This window comes from Nicotiana tabacum, chromosome 3, assembly GCF_000715075.1.
Source record: "Nicotiana tabacum cultivar K326 chromosome 3, ASM71507v2, whole genome shotgun sequence".
NCBI classification, from domain to species: Eukaryota; Viridiplantae; Streptophyta; class Magnoliopsida; order Solanales; family Solanaceae; genus Nicotiana; species Nicotiana tabacum.
The window spans coordinates 76,885,343-76,907,300 of record NC_134082.1 but is presented as its reverse complement, the minus strand read 5'-3'; the positions used below and the strand labels follow the sequence as shown (position 1 = coordinate 76,907,300).

The window sequence follows — 21,958 nt, the reverse complement described above, 5'->3', positions numbered from 1 at the left end:
TATATACACTCACAGTATAATTTTTTTACAATATTAGTTAAAGGGGAGCCTTCGTGTAACTAGTAAAGTTGCTCTCATGTGACCACGACGTCATGGATTCAAGCCGTGGAAGTAGTCTCTTGCAGAAATATAAGGTAAGGCCGCGTACGATAGACGCTTGTGGTTCGGCCCTTCCCTGAATCCCGCGCATAACGGGAGCTTCGTGCACGGGGCTGCCCTATTAGTGTATTTAGCTTGTTATAGAGATTATTTTACTCTATATTTCAAAATATCAGATCGTGTTTACATGTTACTGCATGTTATGTAACCTAATGATTTAATAATATTACATACTATCATTATACATAACCTAAACTACATGAGTTAGGTGTGGCATATACCAATTTGTCCCAGTGAAAACAATCGCCGAGTGTTGGGATCGAAATAACATGGTGCATGCAGAAACTAACAATACAAAGCTTGATGGACGATAAATCAGACGACAAAAAAAAATATACTAAACTAAGCATAATAGTTTATAATGAGTTGATCAATTGATCTACATATGATAAAACTAATATAAAAGAAGAAAAATTATCGAGGGAAAAATCTCCCCCTAAACAAAACACTCTTTAATGACAACATTGTGGATTTTTTTTTTGTGCACTTGTACGAAGTAAAGATCCTTAATTTATAGATGTGCAAAACTTGTCTTCCAAGAAAAGGATAAGACATATTAAGGAGATTTAATCTTTTTAGGAGTCTTTTTTCATTCCTTCAAGAAAGAGAGTCATAATATATTAGAAATTAAGGGCAAATTCTAACACCAAGCTCCAGGTCGGCAGAAATCTTTCCACTAGAGGATGCAGAGAATTAATTATAAGTCAAACTAAAACCTGAACAATGTAGTGGCTGGAGCAATGAATGAGGAAATAATACCCCCACAGCCCTACACACCACGTCTGATGTCGCGGGCCTGCGCGAATAAGACGGGAGTCGGGAGCAAGAAGTGGGATTTATCAATGTGAGAATTAGGGTACGGAAGAAGCACATTAATTAGTACTGTATCTTCAGATGGATATGGCCAAGACTCAAAGGTGGACACAGGATATAGTGACATGACACTCCTTTTTTGAGTGGATATATGTGCGCTTTCTGGATAACAATTTTGCACTATATACAGATACACCAACCTGTTGGACATGGATAAGTTTGATATTAAGAGATCGAGGCCCTCATGAAATGAACTATCCAATGCTGTAATGAAATGAACTTGATAGAACACACAATGCAAATAGAAGCTTAATTTGGCTAGATTGAAAGCCAAAAATCTAGTCACTCTTATTATCGAAGGCTAGACATGTCCCTATTTACATGTCACTGGCAATAAACATACCATATATAGTATAAACTAACCTAGTATTTCATGTGAGTCACTTAGTATCAACAAAAACCTGACGGCCCTAAAGAGCAACATGCCCACGAGGGCACCACTACCAACTCTGACCTATTAGATAGGGACATTACCAATGTTGAAGATAGTTTGGCTCACTTTCAAGTCGCTCATTTGAGAAGCTAGCGGCCAAGACGAAGGGCGGAGGAGGTCTCACTTTCAACAAATGAACCTGACCTTTATATATATTTAGATTCATATACTACATTAGTGATAAATTGTCAAATAGTGGTTGAAAAATGGTTCAAGAGAGAAACATCATATTAAACTTTAAATAGTTTAGTGAAATTAAATCTTAAAATTTCTGGAATTTCTTTAAAATTAATATTATGATTACAAATATTGTGTGTCATTAAAAAAAATGAAGTATTCTTATATCTCGACACAAGTACTGTAACTTGAGGTGCATGTGACCAAAGATATGACAACTCATTGACATAATTAAACGTCCCAAATAATACCTAGCTAGGGGAATAGTTCCTAGTGTCGTATATAATTTAGTGCTTTAATTGAGATAGATGTGACCGAGGCTACCAATAGTTGTTGTCACCAAACCCCACACTATACCTAACAAGGGAAATAGTGAAGTTTTAGTGATCTTCTAAATATTGCTATCATATTTTGCCATTCCATCTGCTGTTTTGTTTTGCTCCATGTAGTTATGCTCGATCAAGGGGTCTCTGAATTAGCTGGCAAAGGCATGCAATCATAAATAATGTTAAGAGTAATGTGACCCTAGTTTTGTGACACTGATTGATCTTAGTGTATAATTTATTGATCGGACAAGAGGTCAATCATAGGATTGGAAAAATAATAGACCATGCTACATTAACTTAAATTTAGAAAAATGAGGACAGTATCAGGCCACAAGTTGCTCCTATGTAATCTCTGCGGACTATTTCTGTCTTCTTTCTTCAATAAGTGTTGCAGCGCAGACAGACGTATGTAAATTGAACCCATAATGTTCAATGTGGAGCATAAATTTACGTGTAAAAATTAACTAAAATTGAAACAAATAATAGATATGAACTTATAGCTTTAAAATTATAATGGGCTCAATGCTAAAAAATTAGAAGTTAAATGGTGGGATATCTCATGGGATTAGTTATCCCACCTTCTATATGGGATAGTTAATCTCATCATTTTAGTGCAAAAGTTATCCCGAGATTAGCTAATACCTCAAATCAAACATGGGATGAAGTTAGTTCCAATTTTTATCCCCGGATTATTATTTTTATCCCATGTACCAGACGACCCCATATAGTTTAAATCTTGTATCCAACTCCGATAGACACATTGATTGCCTTTACTATCCTCCGATTCAGAGGGCGTCAATAGAATCTATTGAATCCTGTACCAAAACAGTCGAAGGCAAATTCAGAATATTAAGTCATGAGTCAAAACAACAGGGTTCACCTCATGTTGCAAAACTAGCAAACAGTATATGACATACAGAAAATCAAGCGATGAAATTCCAAAGAAAGCAGATATAAGTGCTTCGAAATGCTTAATAGTGCTGCAGAAAAAGATGCATATTCCAGCAGGATAACTTTTTAGGTTGGACCAGTGAGTGATGGAGGCAGGTACTTATACAAGGGAATAAAAAAGAACACTAGAATGTTACAATTGAGATTTGAATTTTTGAACATCCCTTACACTACACTAGAATATCTTTTTAGGGGATTCAACAAACTTATATACATTAGTTTTTTGACTTTTTAGTTTAGGGCTTCCTGCTTCTATAATAGTATAGATTAAAAAAATATGTACGTTGTAATTGGGCTATTTTTAAGTCCCGAACATGTTAAAGGATCCTTCTACCACTGATCAAATTAAAGGTCTTGGTTTGAGCTATTGGAATGAAAAAAATTCTGGCAGGGAGTGCTTTCCCTTTTATATGGTCCACACGTGACAAGAATCTGAGTTTGTTGTTGTAACACTCCTCAAATTTATAAAAGTTTCAATACACGCTAAATATAGAATATAATTTTTATAATCTTAAATTATACTTCTAATACAGATTTAAACCCTTGTGATTGATTGTTGAGTTACTTCTCTATGTATAAATAATTGGATATACAATTAAAGAAAATATTAATAATTTTAATATTATTAATTATTAATAGTAGATAAAACTAAACACTAGTTAAGTCAAAAAAAAAAAGGGGCAAATAAGAAAAGAGAGCACGTGAAAGGCCTTAGCCCATAAGGGCTATGGAAAGAAAAAGGATTTTAAAAAAGGGTTTACACAAAGAAACAGGACAAGCGTCTCTTCATGCACGAAATACAGAATCGTGAAATAGAGCCTTGCTACTCAGTACTCACGCGGGCAATAGGAAGTTCTAAGTTTCTTTACAAATCACTAACTCTTGAGCTCAGGTATATAAAATTCTCTATTGTCAATTATTCTACAGTGGTAGTAGGTAAGAATTGAATAGTTAATTCCCTTCTTTTTCCGTATCAACAGTAAATCCCAGGTTTAGGTGTGAAACTTTGAAATTAATTAAAATGCACTGGTTGTTGTAGAATCAATTGTTTGACGGGTATAAATTGGATTGGGGTCTACGTATTGGCTCAAGGAGTATTGAGGTGAGTTGATATAACCCTTTACTAAAGTGGCTTAACTCACAAAAGCGCGCATACAAGATGTTTGATGAATTGCTTAAAAGAGTTTATATTTACTTAATTGGAACGAGTGAGTACCTATTAACTTAGAATTGTTCTAGCAAAAGTTTCGATGATTTATTATGATATATATGCATAAATTTTCAGATTTTTGTGTTATTCTTATATGTTATTTTCATGTTGAAAATTTATGAAGAAGCAAGAATCTTTAGAAATACTTTTAGATGTTTATTTCATTCTTATGTCATACTTTTTATTTAAGGATACCAGCATGAGCATGTACATGATGTTCCAAAAAGAAAAGATTTAGACTTGAAAAGTCACAAGAAGAAGTTTTAGAAAGAAAAGATTTTTGGGAGTATCCTTTATTCTGAGAAGGGGTCATCGCCCAGGCCGAGGATCCTGATCAAGGCGTTGACTTCCTGAAACTACTTGTGCCAAAGTAGGGAGCACACGAGCCGAGGGTCTCGTTGCTGAGAATTTACTTAGTCATGCTAAGGTATGATACATGAGCGCTGAGAACCATGAAGCGAGTGGCACCTCGTGGATTGGGCCTATTCGATCAGGTTAGGATCGAACCTGTGCCGATCACACGGTGACTGAGACAGAATTAAGTCAAGATAGTTGGAACTCCCAAAGTATAAAGCGAAGTATTTTTTTTTAAGAAAGAAAAAGAAAATAATTTCTTTTAGAATATTCATAAACTGTTATTATGCAATTATTTTAGAATTGTTCTTATAAGCTTTATGTTTTACATGCATTTAGAACCTTTGCCCGTAATGTACATGTTATTAAAGTTTCGCCCCCTGTTGTTGAGACTCACTGAGTACAACGGATGGTACTGATGTTCTCTTTTGGGAACCTACGTTGGTTTGCGGTACAACGTAGGAACCGGATTTGCAGGCGAGCAGGCTACGAGTTAAGACTTCCTTCTCTTCCAGTGCTATTGGTGAGCTCCGCTTTTGTTCGTGGAGTATTCCTTAGAGTTATCTTTATTTAGTTATTTCTTTGTTTACTTAGAGAACTGGCCAGGAAATCTCATGTCCTGAGTAGTGCGTCAGTTTATCAGTAGAGGCTTCATAGACATAGTCGTTGGGTTAAGATTCATATGTTTTTGATAATAACTTAACATTAATTCAGTAGTTACTACGAATAAAGTTTTGGAGTTGATTTATTTAAATATTTAAATTAATCAAAAGTATTTGGTTAGAGTATTGCCTTGTTGCATATAAAGTTTGGAGTTATAATAGATTTGATAAGCAGAGATGGTTCGCTCGGTCATGTTTAGTGATCGAATGCAGGTCCCGACTTATTCAGAAAATGGGTCGTGGCAGTTGGACCATTGGACTCCGGATGTCAGATAACTATACTCAAATAAACATGTAAATGGGACCCCTAAACTAAGAAACCGTGGAAAAAGTACGAAGTGGACATATCAACTAGACTAGGGCTCCATATAGGTAAGAAAACATACATGACAAATTTGTAGAAAGAGCTTGCCGCGCTCTGAAAGCCTTTATTTTTTCAAAACCAGTTCCATGATAAGATGAAGTAATAAAAGATGAAGAAGATCTGATCATAAAGATGAAGGGCACTGAAGCCTAAAGGCACCAGTATTATAGTGGCCAAAATCTGATTTAACTCACGGACGTGGCTCCCAACTCTCAGCCGCTTCCATCGTTTTAACTTTTAACAGCGCGATTAGACGCATCAATCCACTATAAAAGGATACAAAAATTCTATTCAACTATCAATTCAAGCTGAACAAGGAACCCACTTATCCGAAATTACTCTAAGCTCTTTCTGGTGGTTCCCTCTCTACTGTTAAGCATGCTTAACTCTCCTCTCTTTGTATTGGCTGCCTCAATGCGCCACTATCACTTACCAAGCTCCGCTGATAAATGAAATGTTTTGGTTAGCCATCAACATTTGGTATCTAAGCATCTCCATTGTGTTCCATGTTGTTCTTACAGATTTTTAGAATTGTATTGACAAGCTAACTAAGCAGTCATTACTCTCCATCTGACAATCATAGTCTATGTAAACGAAGCCAAGCTTAAGCATTCAACTTCAGGGTTGGGTTTTGTTATTTAAATGTACTTATGCGTGCTTCGTTCCAAAGAAACTCAACTTAAGGTATTCGTTTTTCTTTGCAGGCATGGTATGTTGATCAAATTGTTACTCTCAAAAGACAATGTGAGATATAGAATCCGCTGCTACTAACAGCTTTTCGATAGCATACATGTTTTCTCCTGGCGCTGCAAAATTAGCAGCTTACTATGACAGTATCTGGAATATTGCAGCTCTATCAAGTCATAGCCCTTTGCAGGTCGGTCGTTTTTGTGCATCAATCAAAACGTTGTCTGGCCATTTTTGGTGGCTATTTATTAGTTTGAAAGCTGAAGTTTAGCTATTCTATTAAGATAACAGCTGGTTTCTGGTATTCCTTCACAAGACGTTTCAGTTTCAGCATTTGCATGTTCAGTTTCACATAATAAATTGACTCAATGGCAGGAGGTTTCACAATTAGGACAAACCACTAACACAACTTGAGAGTCTCGCAAACGAGCACACACATACAAGCAGTTCACAACTTGATTGGGCTGACTGTTGCATCTAGTGACGGGCAGATAATACAGACTTTTTTCTGCTAGGATGTTTGACACCTAATTAAACAGTTCACTTTTTGAGATGAGGAAAACAGGCATAGATATCAGATTTTGGATGTTTAGCTTCAGCATGTTCCTTGCACTTCACCTCTGATGTTGTGCACATAAATGTCTGCATACACACCTTGCACTGCCATCATCCATGAAATGAAAGTTAGCCAACAGTCATATCATACATAAAAGGTTCATTTAGACTGCAACTTGTGGGCCTCAAACCCAACGTAGAAATGATAGCCAATAAAATCTTCATTAGTCATAAGCCATAACAATCGTAACAAACAGGTCTGCTGGTCAAATTATAGGAATCGGATTTAGAAACTCCTAATCCACTATATCTAAGTCACAACTCACATGAGCAATGCAGTCATACAACTAGTCCCTTATCAGCCAACAGTTGAACAACAGAAATGATACATCTTACCTCCAACCCATTAGAGGTGACGTCCTGGTAATAATATAGGTGATAAAAGAAGAAAGAAAAGAAATTGGGGGGGGGGGGTGAGGAAAGGTGAGTCCACGTTCCGTTCTGACGATTAATACCAAAAAACAATAGTAGCACGCTGAGGATTTTCACGACTAAGACTGCTAGAAATTTCATAAAACATCATTAAGATTCATCTAATAAAATTGAACCATATCAAGTTAGAAGTATTATAGTGGCATTTGACTTGTGGCTTCGTTTAAGTGTCTAAATGGAATATACAGACAGACAAGTATAGGCGGCTGTATTTGGCCATCTTCTCATTATTGGACTTGTGGAGTCATGGGTCTACTTGCTTTGAAACATAAAACCAAAAAAAAGGCATTTTTGAAATCGAAATTTCTCTAATTAAGATACTTAACTAGAGGCAAAGAGAAGAAGAGTGAAAATATAACAAAATATATCAGCTAATAAAAAATTCATGTCTAAATCCTTGCTTTCTGTAACCTTAGGTCCGGCTCTTATATGGGCTCGCGGCATTGTGTAATGTCGGTATGTATATAGAGGGCTGGTAGTTAAGGCATCTGCTGACAGCAGCCATCGCTAAGGACTTACTCACATTGGTCCCTTGATAAGATAATATTGAAATTGATGTAGATATGTGCTTTTAGACAGGAATTTTTCATCAGCTGCCATATTTCTGTACCATTTTTCACTATCTTTTGCTCTTTCAGTTAAGTATCTTAATATGGAAAAATGTGGACTTTAACATTTTCTTTTTTGGTTCTATGTTTTAAAGTAAACTGGTGGGACCCATGAGCCCACTTGTCAAGTAATGGGAGATCCTCACATAAGTTATGTTGTTGTGCGACGCATAAAATAAAAATTCTAATCTTTAAAACCCTAAACAGTTGGCAAAACCGATAGGAAAGTCAACCTAGCCAAAACTTTATATCACTGTAAAGAGTAGATTGACTTTGAATCAGTTCAAAAAGCCCCTCTAAGGGAATTTTGGGCAAAGGCTAGTTCAATTTGATAAACCGTACACTAATTGAAAGCTTTTAAAAAGTGTGAAGTTTCAAATACAAACTAAAATAAATGCAGTAACATAACTTGAATCATTATTAGGTATAAAACCAATATCAATTGATTCTTTACGTACTGCAGCAAAAAACATAGAGCTTTCAAGCTTTTGGTAGTGACAGAAACTCATCCTTCTCTTCAAAACATTCTAAGCTTCTACATCCTAGTTCTTATTGATACCTCACCTCCTTATTGCATGGCATCTTCTGAATCTCTAGAGACAGAGATGAAAACTTCTATACCACCTAAGCCTCCCAGTATAGCAAAATCACTTCTGAACAAACCTAAGAAACCCTCATTCCAAGAAACTCCAGTGGCTACAGTACCCAAAGCAAGCTCAAAATTCTTCTGATAAGGCTGAAGCAAAATCTACTGTCTCATTACTAATCTGGGAGAATAATTCACCAATTCCAAATGATGATTATGATGCCATATTCTTCCCTCCAGAAGAAATAGCCCACATCTATCAGCCTTTGAAATTCTCCATCACTGAGAAACTGTTTGGTAAACAACTGAGTCACCAATATCTCCGACCAAAAATCAGAGACCTATGGAAGCCTAGTGAAGATTTCCAACACGGAGAACTTGGATGTGATTTTTACATTGTAAAGTTCTTGAAAGAAGAAAATATACTCAAGGGTTTTGCTTAATAGCCCTTAGTTCATTAATGATTTCTTTCTTTCAATTAAGATGGGAACCTAATGTTGTAGCTACTCGAGCAAAAATTGCTCTCTCAACAATTTGGATACGACTACTACAACTACCCACTGAGTTCTATGATAGAGATTCTTAAGAGAATTAGAAATAAAGTGGGTAGGTTGTTAAAGTCGATACATGTACTTCTTCCACTCTCAGGAGATGGTATGCTCGTATATGCGTAGAAGTACCAATTGATACCCCAGTTTACTCATCTCTTTGTTGACAATCAGAAGCAGCAAATTTAATACGAAGGAGACAACATTTTGTGCGAGGATGTTGCATATTAGGACACATTCAGCCATCCAGTCCTGCAACTATAATGCTCTTAAACCAATTGACGATTCTTCTATTCCTTAATCTGAGCAAAAAACTGCTTCTTTATCTTTGCAGGAGACCAATTCAAATGCTGAAAATTGGAAATGGTTACTCTACCTAGGAGAAAAAGAAACAATTGAGTTATCAATTCTCATCTGTCCCTGATCACAATAACCAATCAAAGGAACAAGGTATTAGTGAAGAATTTTATGCCAATACAGATAAGTAGAGGCCTAGTGGTCATTGAAGTGGGTTGAGAACCATGAGATCTCAGGTTCGAATCCTAGCGGAGGCAAAAATAGTAGGTGATTTCTTCCCATTTGTTCAAGCCTTGATGGACAAAGTTACCAGATACCCGTTACTGGTGGAAAGTAGCAGGTATCCCGAGAAATTAGTCGAGGTTCGCGCAAGCTAGCCTGGATACCATGGTTACCAAAAAAATCAAGCACAAAGAGAAAAGTTTCAACGTTATTTTTATGATAATTTCACTATTAAAAAGTCTCTTGCTCCTATTAAGCTCAGCCTTAGTAGAAGTGGGTAGCGGCACTGGGTGGACGGTCTATCCGCCCTTAAGTGGTATTACCAGCCATTCTGGAGGAGCAGTTGATTTAGCAATTTCTAGTCTTCATCTATCTGGTGTTTCATCCATTTTAGGTTCTATTAATTTTATAACAACTATCTTCAACATGCGTGGACCTGGAATGACTATGCATAGATCACCTCTATTTGTGTGGTCCGTTCTAGTGACAGCATTCCCACTTTTATTATCACTTCCGGTCTTCTGTGTATTAAGAATAGCGATTCAAATTTGATTAGCCAAAACAAAGCCCCTATTAAAATTCAAAATAACACTTGCACCACCACTAAGACCAAGAAAATAAGTACACATGGAACTCAAAAATCAATCTAATCTCGACAACAATATGTTGATGCTCAAGTACTATCATATTTTCTTTCACAAGCACTAAGATAATCAGTTAAATCAACACATTAAATTTCGTATCCAGTTAAATTCCTCATAAAGTCCCTTCAACGTTCCAACTACACGTTTGTTACATAACGTATAAATAATGAAATTAAAAGCAGTACCTGGATACTCATGGCTTTTTTGTTGGTGTCGAGCTGACTTCCTGCGTATATGGGACAATTTAGGTAGTTAACATAAAAGTGAGCTAAACCATTTATGTAAAAAAAAATTGTGTCTAAAACAACTCTAAAGGCACTAGAGCTAAAATATGACTTATTTTACCAATAGTTCAATAATAATTAAGATCTGTATTTCCAGAGAAATATATTAGGATTCGAGTAGATTCAAGAGAGGGAATACCTTTGGAAGCTTTCGATTTCTCGAGATTTTTCTCGCGAGCCATCTTGGCTTTCTGACCGTTGCCTCCACCCATGATTTTGCTTGATCGGAGAGGCCGGAAAAAGAAAACCCTAGAAGAGCTCTTTTTGTTTCAGCGCTAAAACGTGGCGGGGAAGGGCAGCTGAAGGGTATACAAAGGGAGAGAGATACACATACAGCTAGGGGTGTTTGTTTTCGCCGTATTTAGATATTTCGGTTCAGTATTTTCGGTATTCGATTTCTTAAAATCCTATATCAATACCTACTTAATTAAATTGATTCATTTCGATTTATTCGATTCGGTAATTTTGGTTTATTCGATTTGAATATTAGAGCTATACACTCTAATATTCTTAATTAAAGTACTCAAAAATACAAAACTGAAAATATTTGTTGACAAAAAATTTGTCCAAAACTAGCAAATATCGACCCAAATAGAGAAAATTATACATAAAAAAAAGTATTTGATCATTAGAAATATATTGTTACTTGTTTAGAGTTAATTGATGAACTTTGAGAATAAAGGAAAGTAAAATTTTAGGTTTTTTATATTTATATCATAATTGATAATATGTGTTTTGTGTAATATAATATATATTTCGATACGGTATCGGTATTTCGGTATTTTATTTTAAAATACCAAATATCATACCTAATACAAATTTTTTTTAAAACTTAAACCAAATACCAAAATATCATATATCAAATACCAAAATTTTCGATTTCAGTACGGTATTTCGGTATTTACCAAATTATGCCCAGCCCTATATAGAACGACTCCGGAGTTGGGGCATTAGGGGCCCGGAACCAAAATGTTGTTTTTTTTTTACTCAAAACATCGACCTTTTTATATTTAGTTCATGTGCTATATACCCCTCGCATAAAATATTTGCTTACTTAAGGAGCTTTATTCCTTCTTCAAAAGTTCATTCCAAAAAATTCATTCTATAGTATCCTTTATATTTTTCTTACTGATTCTGTATTGGTCAAAATTTGGCAACTCGGTAACAGCAAATAAGTCGTGCTAAGGATGGGGTAGACCACGACATTATAACGAAGGGCTCGCCCTCGTAAGGATCATTACCGATGACGAGTAACTGGAGTTACAATTGTAATGGTAGGATTGGCTTAGAAAAGGACACCAGGAATATTCCCTTGGATATTCCTTATATTGTACTTTTTAGGGTTTTTTGGGAGCATCCCTTATAAATAGTAAGAGATAGAGAACAAAAAGGATCTCCACTTTCTGATAAAAGCACATTGTAAAGGTTGACTCAAGAGAATATACAAAGGTAGTCTTGTTCACTGATTACATTAATCAAGCACACGTTGTTCAATCTTTGTTCACAAGATCCAAAGGTTCTATATCCATCTTCATTTCTCACTTTTTCATGTCGCTGACAGAAGAAAGGAACATCTCAATCATACAAAAATTGGGTTGGGTGGTAAATCCTTTCTTATTACACTTATTGTCATTATCTACATTTATCACATGTTCATGTTACCATATTCATTGTCAATCATTGATTATTAAATCTATTATTTAATGCTCTTGAACATTGTTCGTCTCGCGAATATTCTGTTATATTTGGTCTAGAATTTATTAAGTTCAACTAAAATTCGCCCTTTAATTTATCATTAATTGGTTTAATACTTGTTTGGTCAAACAATTAGGCGTCGTCTGTGGGGAGGTTTTAGTTGAAATTTTAGTTCCTTCTAGATCATAAAAAAAGGACATTCATCTCTTCTTCGTTTGCACAAACTAGCGATGGCAGGAAAAGGTGATGCAAGACAGAAAGCAATAACAGGTGTCACTACCAACATTTTGAACACCATCAATGAAGATGACAGAGAAGACAATGAGAATGTGACACCAAGCGTACACCCAGGCGGAGTGATTCACCTCCCCCTCATGAAAGTGTAATTGCTTCACACGAGAGGGGAGCGTCTACATCCACAGCTAAGGAAGCACCACCAGCAGTGAAAAAATTATTGGAAGAGTGCTGACAAGTACTCTAAAAAACATACTCGACAAACCCGTTCAAAGGGAGAATAGAAATACTGCACAAGCAGATACCACAACGACCACCGACGAACAACCCCCCCCCCCCCCAAACAGGTAACACTTACATTATTGTTGATGCAGGTAATGACGCACTTGCAGCCATTCTAATGAAAATGGAAGAAATAGAAAATGAGAACAAAACACTCTACGACCAGATGAGAGAATATCAAGAAAGGGTCGATAAGATACCGGGCGTCCCAAAGCTACTACCAAAACGAGACGTTGGTCAATTCGTCAAACAACCGTACAACGAGAAGGCGGCTCCACATGCCATACCCAAGACCTTCAAAATGCCACCATACTTGAAGATATATGATGGTACTACAGACCCCGAAGATCACATCGTTCATTATGTCACAGCGGTGAAAGGAAATGACCTTTCGAAGGAACAAGTACCATCAGTGTTACTAAAAAAGTTCGGCGAGACACTAACGGGGGGAGACTTTACCTGGTATTCACAATTACCTACACGATCAATAACAACATTCGAAGAAATGGCCGACAAGTTCGTCACCGCCCATGCCGGGGCTAAAGAGGCGGAGGCTAGAGTGAATGATATATTCGTCACTAGGCAATCGCCTGGCGAGGGACTCAGGGACTTCCTCGCCCGGTTTAACAGAGTAAGAATGAGTCTACTAATTGTATCAAAGGGGATAGCGGTGGCAGCCTTCCAAAATGGATTGAACAGGAATGGGTCGAGAGCAACCAGAAAGTTATTAAGCAGGCTCATGAAATACCCTCCCACCACTTGGGAAGAAATTCACAATGCTTACTGCACTGAGGTGAGAGCAGACAAGGACGATCTTAACGGTCCGACCCAACGGTTAACATCAGTCCAAACGGAGTCGAGAAAAGATCGTCGTAACAACGGTCGAAGAGATCAGTCAGGTCCCCGCCTTAAGCGAGAAAGGCATCAACACTATGTCAGAATAGCCATCCCACCGTCTCCTCGACGTGCGGAAGGGCCGTCCAGACCACACATAGGGACTCAGCGAAACGAAAGAGATATGCCTCCACTCTTATCTGCTCACAATTTTTGTGTCTCCCCTTCAGTAATAGTGTACGCACTAGAGAAGCTTGGCACAAAGGTGAAGTGGCCTCAAAAAGTGAAGTCCGACCCAAGTATCCAAAAGTCGAACGTCCTCTGTGAATTTCACTAGGAGCGGGGTCACAAAACCAAGGACTGCATAGCCCTACGGCAAGAGGTAGTAAACATGCTGAACCAAGGGCACCTAAGGGATCTGATGAGTGACCGAGGACGAGCCAACTTTGGCCGCGGACGTGAATAACACCAGGGCCCTCCAAAGCCACCCTCCCCCGCCCGCACCATCCAAATGATCATCAGCGGAGGTGATGAAGCAGCAATCAACCATGTGAAGTTCACCGCCATGTACAAATTGAAGCGGTCGATCACCACGAACGGTATGATGACCTCAGAGACATTATCATCTTCGATAAGTCAGATACCGATGGATTGTCTTTCCCGCATTACGATGCTTTTGTTATTACTTTACGTATCTCAAATACTGATGTGAAAAGAATAATAGTAGATGATGGAAGCAGCGCGTGTATTATTCACCCTCAAGTTCTCACACAAATGAGACTAAAAAACAAGACAATACCACATTGCATAACACTAACAGGTTTTAATAATGCAGTTGAGCAAACCTCAAGGGAGTAACGCTACCCGTTCTGGCCAGGGGCGTCACCCTAGAAACAACATTCCATGTCATGAACCAGGACACAACTTACAACGCCATCATAGGACGACCATGGATACGCGCCATGAGGGTCATCCCGTCAAGCCTGTATCAAGTGATCAAGTTCCCTACTCCATGGAGGATATTTAGCATCCAAGGCAAACAACGCACTACCCAAGAATGCTATCGTATCGCTCAGAATTGCGCATACACCTAACAGCTAAAGGGAATAGACTTAGAAGCATAACAATTACCAAAGTCAGAGACCTGACTCGATGCACAAAAAGACATTATCAGGGATCCCGACATCGTGGAAACCGCAAGGTCAATGGTAGAAGACCTCGACCCCGTCCAATTAGATAGCAGCGACAACAACAAAAAGGCCTACATCGGACATAAACTCTTGGAACCAGGTAAATTTCATAAATTTTTAATTAATAATGTCGATTTGTTCACCTTCTCCCATGTAGATATGCCGGGTATCCCAAAAGACGTTGCCACACACAAGTTGAAACATCGATCCACTCTACCCCCAGTACGACAAGTAAGAAGAAAATTCAATGTTGCAATCAACGAGGCCGTTAGTGATGAGGTAGAAAAACTACTCGCTAACGGTTCTATCCGAGAATCAAAATATCCCCAATGGGTCGCTTATGTGGTCATGGTAAAAAAGAAAAACTGGAAATGGCGGATGTGCGTAGATTTCACGGACCTAAACAAGGCATGGCCGAAAAACTCCTTTCCGTTGCCTTACATCGATCAGCTCATCAACGCAATAGCGGGGCACGAAATTTTAAGCTTCTTGGACGCCTACTCAAGTTACAAGTAGATCCTCATGGAGGAGAAGTACAAGGAAAAGACTACTTTCATCACCTATCAGGGAACGTACTGTTACTGGGTCATACCATTCAGGTTGAAAAACACAGGGGCAACGTATCAAAGGCTGGTCACCAAGATGTTCAAGGATCAACTCGGCAAAACAATGTAAATTTACATCGACGACATGTTGGTCAAATAAAAAAAAAAGATCACATCGACCAACTGAAAGAGGCCTTTAGTATACTAAGGTAATACGGTATGAAATTGAACCCCGAAAGGCGTAACCTCGGGCAAGTTCCTCGGTTTTTTAGTATCACAAAGAGGCATCGAGGTAAACCCCAATCAAATCAAATCCATTGAAGGGATACATGAAGTATTAACCAACAAGAAACATGTGCAAAAATTGACTGGCCACATAGCCGCCCTATCGAGGTTCATCTCACGGTCATCCGACAGGTGCCATAAATTCTTCAATGTGCTGAAAAAAAACAACGGGCTCTAGTAGAATTCATAATGCATCGATGCCTTAAGAGAACTAAAGGCGTACTTGTCCTCGCCCCCACTACTTACCAAAGCAGAACCTGGCGAGCGCCTCCTAATATACTTGGTCATATCAGAGGTCGCGGTAAGCGCGGTGTTGGTCTGCGAAAACAAAAGTACACAATCTCCAATTTATTACATTAGCAAAACCCTGGTTGACATCAAAATGAGGTACTCAAACTTTGTTCCAGGCCCTTCATCTTCCGAGCCATTTCCTCTTGCAAAGGATTCTAGACAACCTTTTCTTGCCCTACCGAGAAGTCACATTGCGGAGGTTGAGTAAATGAGTATGAGGTCGTGTATGTTATTTTTTGTTGAAGTTGTGGACCCTGAAAGGTAAACATTGGAGGCTCAACATACGGGCGTAGTAAAGTTGGTTGTGTTGTGGTGCAGACTGGTGGCGCAGAGAACATCGATGGCATTGACGCCTAGTCTATCGAGTGTTCATCTAGTTTTTCATATTTCCATGCTCCGAAAGTATTTCGGCGATCAGTCTCATATTTTGTACTTCAGCACGATTCAGTTGGATGGTGATTTGACTTATGATGTGGAGTCGGACGCCATTTTGGATTGGTAGGTTCAAAAGTTGAGGTCAAAGAATATAGCTTCAGTAATGGTGCAATGGAGAGGTCAGTCAGTCGAGAAGGTTACTTGGGAGACTGAGGGGGAGATGCGGAGAAAATATCCACATCTATTTGAGACTCCAGGTATGATTCTAGACCCATTCGATGATGAACGTCTGTTTAAAAGGGGGAGGAAGTAACGACCCAACAGGTCATTTTGAATATCCCTATTCCCCCATTTATTGCTTATATTGTGCTCATTTTTTGTTATGTGATTTGCCGTGATAGTCGGTTTAGTTCCGGGGATGTTTTTGAATGAGCTAGGACACTTAGTCCCAAGGTTAGAAGTCTAAGTTGAAAGAGTTAACCAGATGTTGACTTATCTGTAAACGACTCCGAAATGGAGTTTTGATGATTCTAATAGCTCCGTAATGTGATTTTAGACTTAGAAGTGTGTCCGTATATTGATTTGGAGGGTCGTAGATGATTTTGGCTTGAACTGGCAAAAGTTGAAAAAATAGAAGTTTAGAGAGTTGAGAAGTTTGACTAATAGTTGACTTTGTTGTTACTAGACTTGGATTTTGGTTCCGAAAGTTGGAATAGGTCTGTTGTGTTATTTATGACTTGTGTGCAAAATTTGAGGTTAATCATAGTTGGTTTGGTATGTTTCGGCATTAGTCTTGGAAGTTAGAAGTTCATTAGGCTTGAATCGAGGAGTGATTCGTGGTTGTAGTGTTGTTTAATGTGATTTGATGCTTCGAGTGAGTTCGTATGATGTTTAGGACTTGTTGGTATGCTTAGTTGAGGTCCAGGGGCCTCGGGTGTGATTCGCATCATGTTCAACGCATTTTGAACCTTGAAGAACTGTTGATATTTCTGTTGCTGGTTTCCTTATACGCATTCGCGAGAGAGGTCTCACGCGAAGAGTATCAGGAAAGGAGGTGAAGATTGTTCTTCGCATTCGTGAAGAGGGCACCACGTTCGCGAAGGTTTGGGGAAATTGTTCATCGCGAGAGGGAGCTCGCGTATCCGTAGAAGGATGTGACCGGCTGGGGGCACCAGGCCTTAGTCTTCGTGTTCGCGGTCAGAGGGATGTGTTCGCGTTGGCAGAGCTCTGTGAAGCATTACATTCATGAGGGAGCCTTCGCGTTCTTGTATAAGGATTTTTGGGCAGTTGAGTTTTGTGCTTCGCAAATGCAAGGCACTTTCCGCGTTGGCGAAGGTCATCTAGGCAGAATATAAGATTTAAAAAACGAGGGTTAGAGTAAAATTTCATAATTGGACTTTGGGAGATCAGATTGAGGCAATTTTTGGTGGGATTTTCAAGGAATTGACTGGGGTAAGTGATTATAACTTGGATTTGGTTAATATACATGAATATATCATTGATTTTATCATTTAATTAGTGTCTTGGGTTGGAAAAACTGGGGAAAATTTGTAGAAACTTCATAGGCTTTAATTTGAGGATTTGAAGGTCGATTTGTGATTGGAATTGAGTAATTTTGGTATGGTTGGACTCGTAGTTGAATGGGTGTTCATATTTTATTAATTTTATCTGATTCTAAGACATAAGCCCAGGGTTGACTTTTTGACTTTTATTAAAGAACTTAGCTTTATCATATGGAATTGATTCTTATAGCTTGTGTTAATTGTATCGAGTTGATTGTGGCTAGATTCGAGGCGTTTGGAGGCTTATTCGTGAGACAAGGGCTTGTTGAAGTAGAGATTTATACGGTTTGGGGTAAGTAACACTTCTAAACTTGGTTATGAGGGTATGAATCCTTAAATTACATGTTATGTGGTTTGTGTTGAGGTGACGCACATGATAGGTGACAGGCGTGTGGGCTTGCACCATAGAAATTGTGACTAGGTCGATTCCGTGGAACTGTGTAGTCATATAATCTTGTTATTATCCATGTATTCTCCATGTATTAGTAAAATTAAGCTGTGATTCATGTTAGAAACTATGCTTAGGTTATATGTTAGTAATGTTGGGACCCGCAGAGGTCGTGTTTCTATTGAATTACTTGCCTAATTTGAAATTATGTACTCAGTCACATCTATCATTTGCATATCATATCTCAGTATCTATTATCATTTATTGATACATCATATTATCAATGTTTGGGTCGATTGTCATGAGATTTGTGAGCCCGAGAGACTGGAGAGATTGATGACTGAATGAGGCCGAGGGCCTGATTTTGAGCGATGTTTATGGGATCGGGCTGCACGCCGCAACAGGTTTTATTGATTCATGCCATGATTGTCTTATATTAGCACTTGGGCAGGATCCGCCCCTCTGGAGTCTGACTTATTAGCAGTGAGCGCATATACCTACTGAGTGCGAGTGACGAGCGATTGGGAGGATTGAGTGACTGTGAGGACTGAATGCTGTGAGGATTGCGTGAATTAATACTCCGAGATTGCATATGACTTTATCATTGTGTTGCATTGCAGTTGACATGCATAATTGACATGTAGGTATATTGTTATATCGTTCCTCATATCAGTCACACTTGACATATTTATCCATGTTGAACTTAAACTGTTAAACTTGAAAGCATGTCTACATTTCTGTATTGTTTAATCTGTATTTGGACTGTACCAGTCTGAGCTTGTCATTGCTTTCAGCCAAAGGTTAATCTTGTTATTTATTGAGTACATTGGGTCGGTTGAACTCATACTACTCTCTGCACTTTATGCGCAGATCCAGGTACTTCTGAGTACGGAGTCTGCTAGCTTTGGAGCTTTATCTGTTGGAGACTATTGAGGTAGCTGCCTTGGTGTCTTCAAACATTGACTCTTCTTCTTTTCAGTTATTTCTACTGTTCTATCTTTCTAGACAGTATTTTTAGCAGTCAGACTATGTAGTCATTTAGATGCTCATGTACTCAATGATACTCAGATTCTTGGGGGATTTTGTATTGAGTCATGGTATTTCTTATCAGTTAATTATGAGATTTTTACTACTTAAGTTTATTTCAGTATGTTTTAAATTAAAGTTGTGTGTTATTTGTGAATTGTTGGCTTGCCTAGTAATTCTATAGGCGTCATCACAACATGTGAGATTTTGGGTTGTGAAATCCAGCTTCCGAAGGATTTGTTCTTGGTAAAACCTCTAGAGACTTTCCTTTTGAGCTTTAAACATTTAGCTTGAACATGACCATACCTTCCACATTTAAAATATTTTCCATCATTTTTGTCATGTTCATTGAATTGCATGGTTCTTCTAGATGACATTATTCCCTTTTTCGTATTTCTATATCTTCTTATCAGTCCATTCATATTCCTTGAGACCATGGCAATTTCTTCTTCCAGTGCATATACATTGTCATCATTGTCATTTCAGATCCTTCAGTTCTGGTTTTGAAAGCAACGATTTTCTTCTTTTCTTCTTGACCACGTTTATTGAGATGTATTTTCTCAAAAGATATAAGGTCTCCACGCAATTCATCATATGACAGGTTGTCCAGATCTTGAGATTCAAGTACAACTACCTTTGTCTACCATGTAGTAGACAAACTTCTTAGGATTTTTCGAACTTGTTCACCACTGGAACGTGGTCTACCAAAGGCTTTTAGATCTCCAATGATTTTGCTGACTAGTACAAACATTTCTTCAACGGATTCACCTTCTTTCGTCTGGAAGAGCTCATAGTCATGAACTAGCAAATTTATCCTTGTTTCTTTCACTTTGCTCGTTCTTTTATAGGTAGCTTCCAGTTTATCCCATATTTCCTTAACTGTATCACAACTTAAAATTTTCTAATATTCTTCTCCACTGATAACATTATATAGAAGATTTTGTGCCTTGACTTTGACTTGGATTACAGCCACTTGCTCATCAGAATAACCGTCTATATCTTCTGGATCAGTGGATGTTTTTCCTTCAGCTTTCTTATTAGACTTTGCTGCTGGAAGTGGATAGTTTCTCTTCTTGATTACACGCCACATTTTGAAGTCGTAGGACTTTGCATATATTTTCATGCAAACTTTCCAGTGGGAGAAGTGTTGTCCATTGAAATATGGTAGTCTTACTTGAGATGTCCCTTCTTTAAATAGTGCACCAGCGGTTATATAGGTGAGACCTGCTCTGATACTAATTCAAAGTACAAGAGGTAGGGGTGAATTGTAACTCTTTCTTTTCTTTTACAAGGTAGTTGACTAATTTTCTTTCTAGTCGATTGGATTCTTGATGCGAGATAGATATAAACAAAGTATAGAAAATAAATAGTAGGAAGTAAATGACACCCGATATTTTATTCTGATTCGAATTCAATGTGAAACCTACTTCCAGTCTCCTTGGGTTACAAGGGAGTTCTCTTTCAGGTATTTGAAATCTTTGATACAAGTATGTTGGTGTTGTTATACACCAACATCTTCTTCACGATATTTTTTTTTTGCTTCTGATACAATGCCTCACCATTGATTCTTTTCTCTCTTTCTTCTCTCCCTGGTTACACAGTAAATCTAGAATAGACTACAATGCTTGTTTGGAGTAGAATAAAAAGATTGATAGTGGTTCGATCAAAGTATATTCTTCTATTGTGTCTCTTGTTGTATATATGTAATTTGAATGCCAAGTCTTCTCAGTATGACAAATCATTAGATGATGGGCAACCCAAAAGAATTGATCCTTGGAATCAATTAGAATCAATCAAGATTGATTTCTTCCAAGAATAAAAGAGTAGCTTTCTATTCTTTGTCTGTTGCTTCCTTGATCAGCGTGATTGATTATTCTCAGCAAGCTGTTGCTTCCTTGATAAACGTGATTGATTATCCTCCGTAAATCTTCCATGCAGATAAATTGCTATACCTTTCGTAAATAACTGGAATCAAATATTTGTTCTCCTTGATGCTCGTAATCATAACATGATTGGTTCCTTAATCCTTGCTTCTGGATCTTTGATAGAATCTTGATTTCTTCTTTATTCGTACTCTTCCACTTTACTTTCTGACTTTCTTTTTTAAAATTGTTTTCCTGTAATAAAAGTAAGTTATTTTTCCATCATTAAAACATATATCTAACCGCTTTTATGCTATATAGGCTCCATTAATATTCAGTTTGAACCCTTCTTTATCATTTTTATGACGCCATCAATTTCACGTTGATTTTTTTTTTTTTTTTTTTGCTCTATAGATTTCATCGATATTCAGTCTGAACCCGCCCCTCCCATGAGGATGCCTAGGATATGAATTGGCTTTTTATGGATAAGTTCGAGCCATTATTAGCAAGCAATAAATTTCACCTTATTGGGTGGACATTGGACAATATACAGAGCTTATTTCTTTTATTTGAGATTATTTGCAAACGAAGAAACTACTAGGGAAGTTATTTGCATCTGCAACTAATCAAACAACCAGATTATATTAAATGCATTTAGAATCTTATAGAGTTGTCGCTTTCCTAAAATAGACAAGAAAATACATTTTGAGCAACAATGTCCAATGAGTCGACTTTCTTTATAAAGAGAAAATAATTGCTTGATTTTATTTACTGTTTCATATTGACTTAATACCGAGATCATTTTCACAAGTGAAACAATTAAATTCGTGATATGTTTAAAGCTAATAAGCTCAAATTATTGATTAGCATAACTAATGAAATTGGGAAAATATAACTACTACGTAGATAATTAGAACTAATTATATAAATCTTTTGAGATTCACTCCAATTAAAAGA

General features: G+C 37.6%; 1 protein-coding gene across 1 annotated transcript; it reads right to left on the bottom strand.

The window, feature by feature from the left end:
• Positions 1–6,470: 6,470 nt before the first annotated feature.
• Positions 6,471–10,751, bottom strand: LOC107767142 (uncharacterized protein At2g23090). Its single transcript, XM_016586066.2, has 3 exons — positions 10,572–10,751; positions 10,334–10,374; positions 6,471–6,856 (listed from the first exon to the last, which is right to left on the bottom strand). Exons 1-3 carry the CDS (start codon positions 10,642–10,644, stop codon positions 6,737–6,739), a joined length of 234 nt encoding a protein of 77 aa, XP_016441552.1. The 5' UTR covers positions 10,645–10,751; the 3' UTR covers positions 6,471–6,736.
• Positions 10,752–21,958: the final 11,207 nt, after the last annotated feature.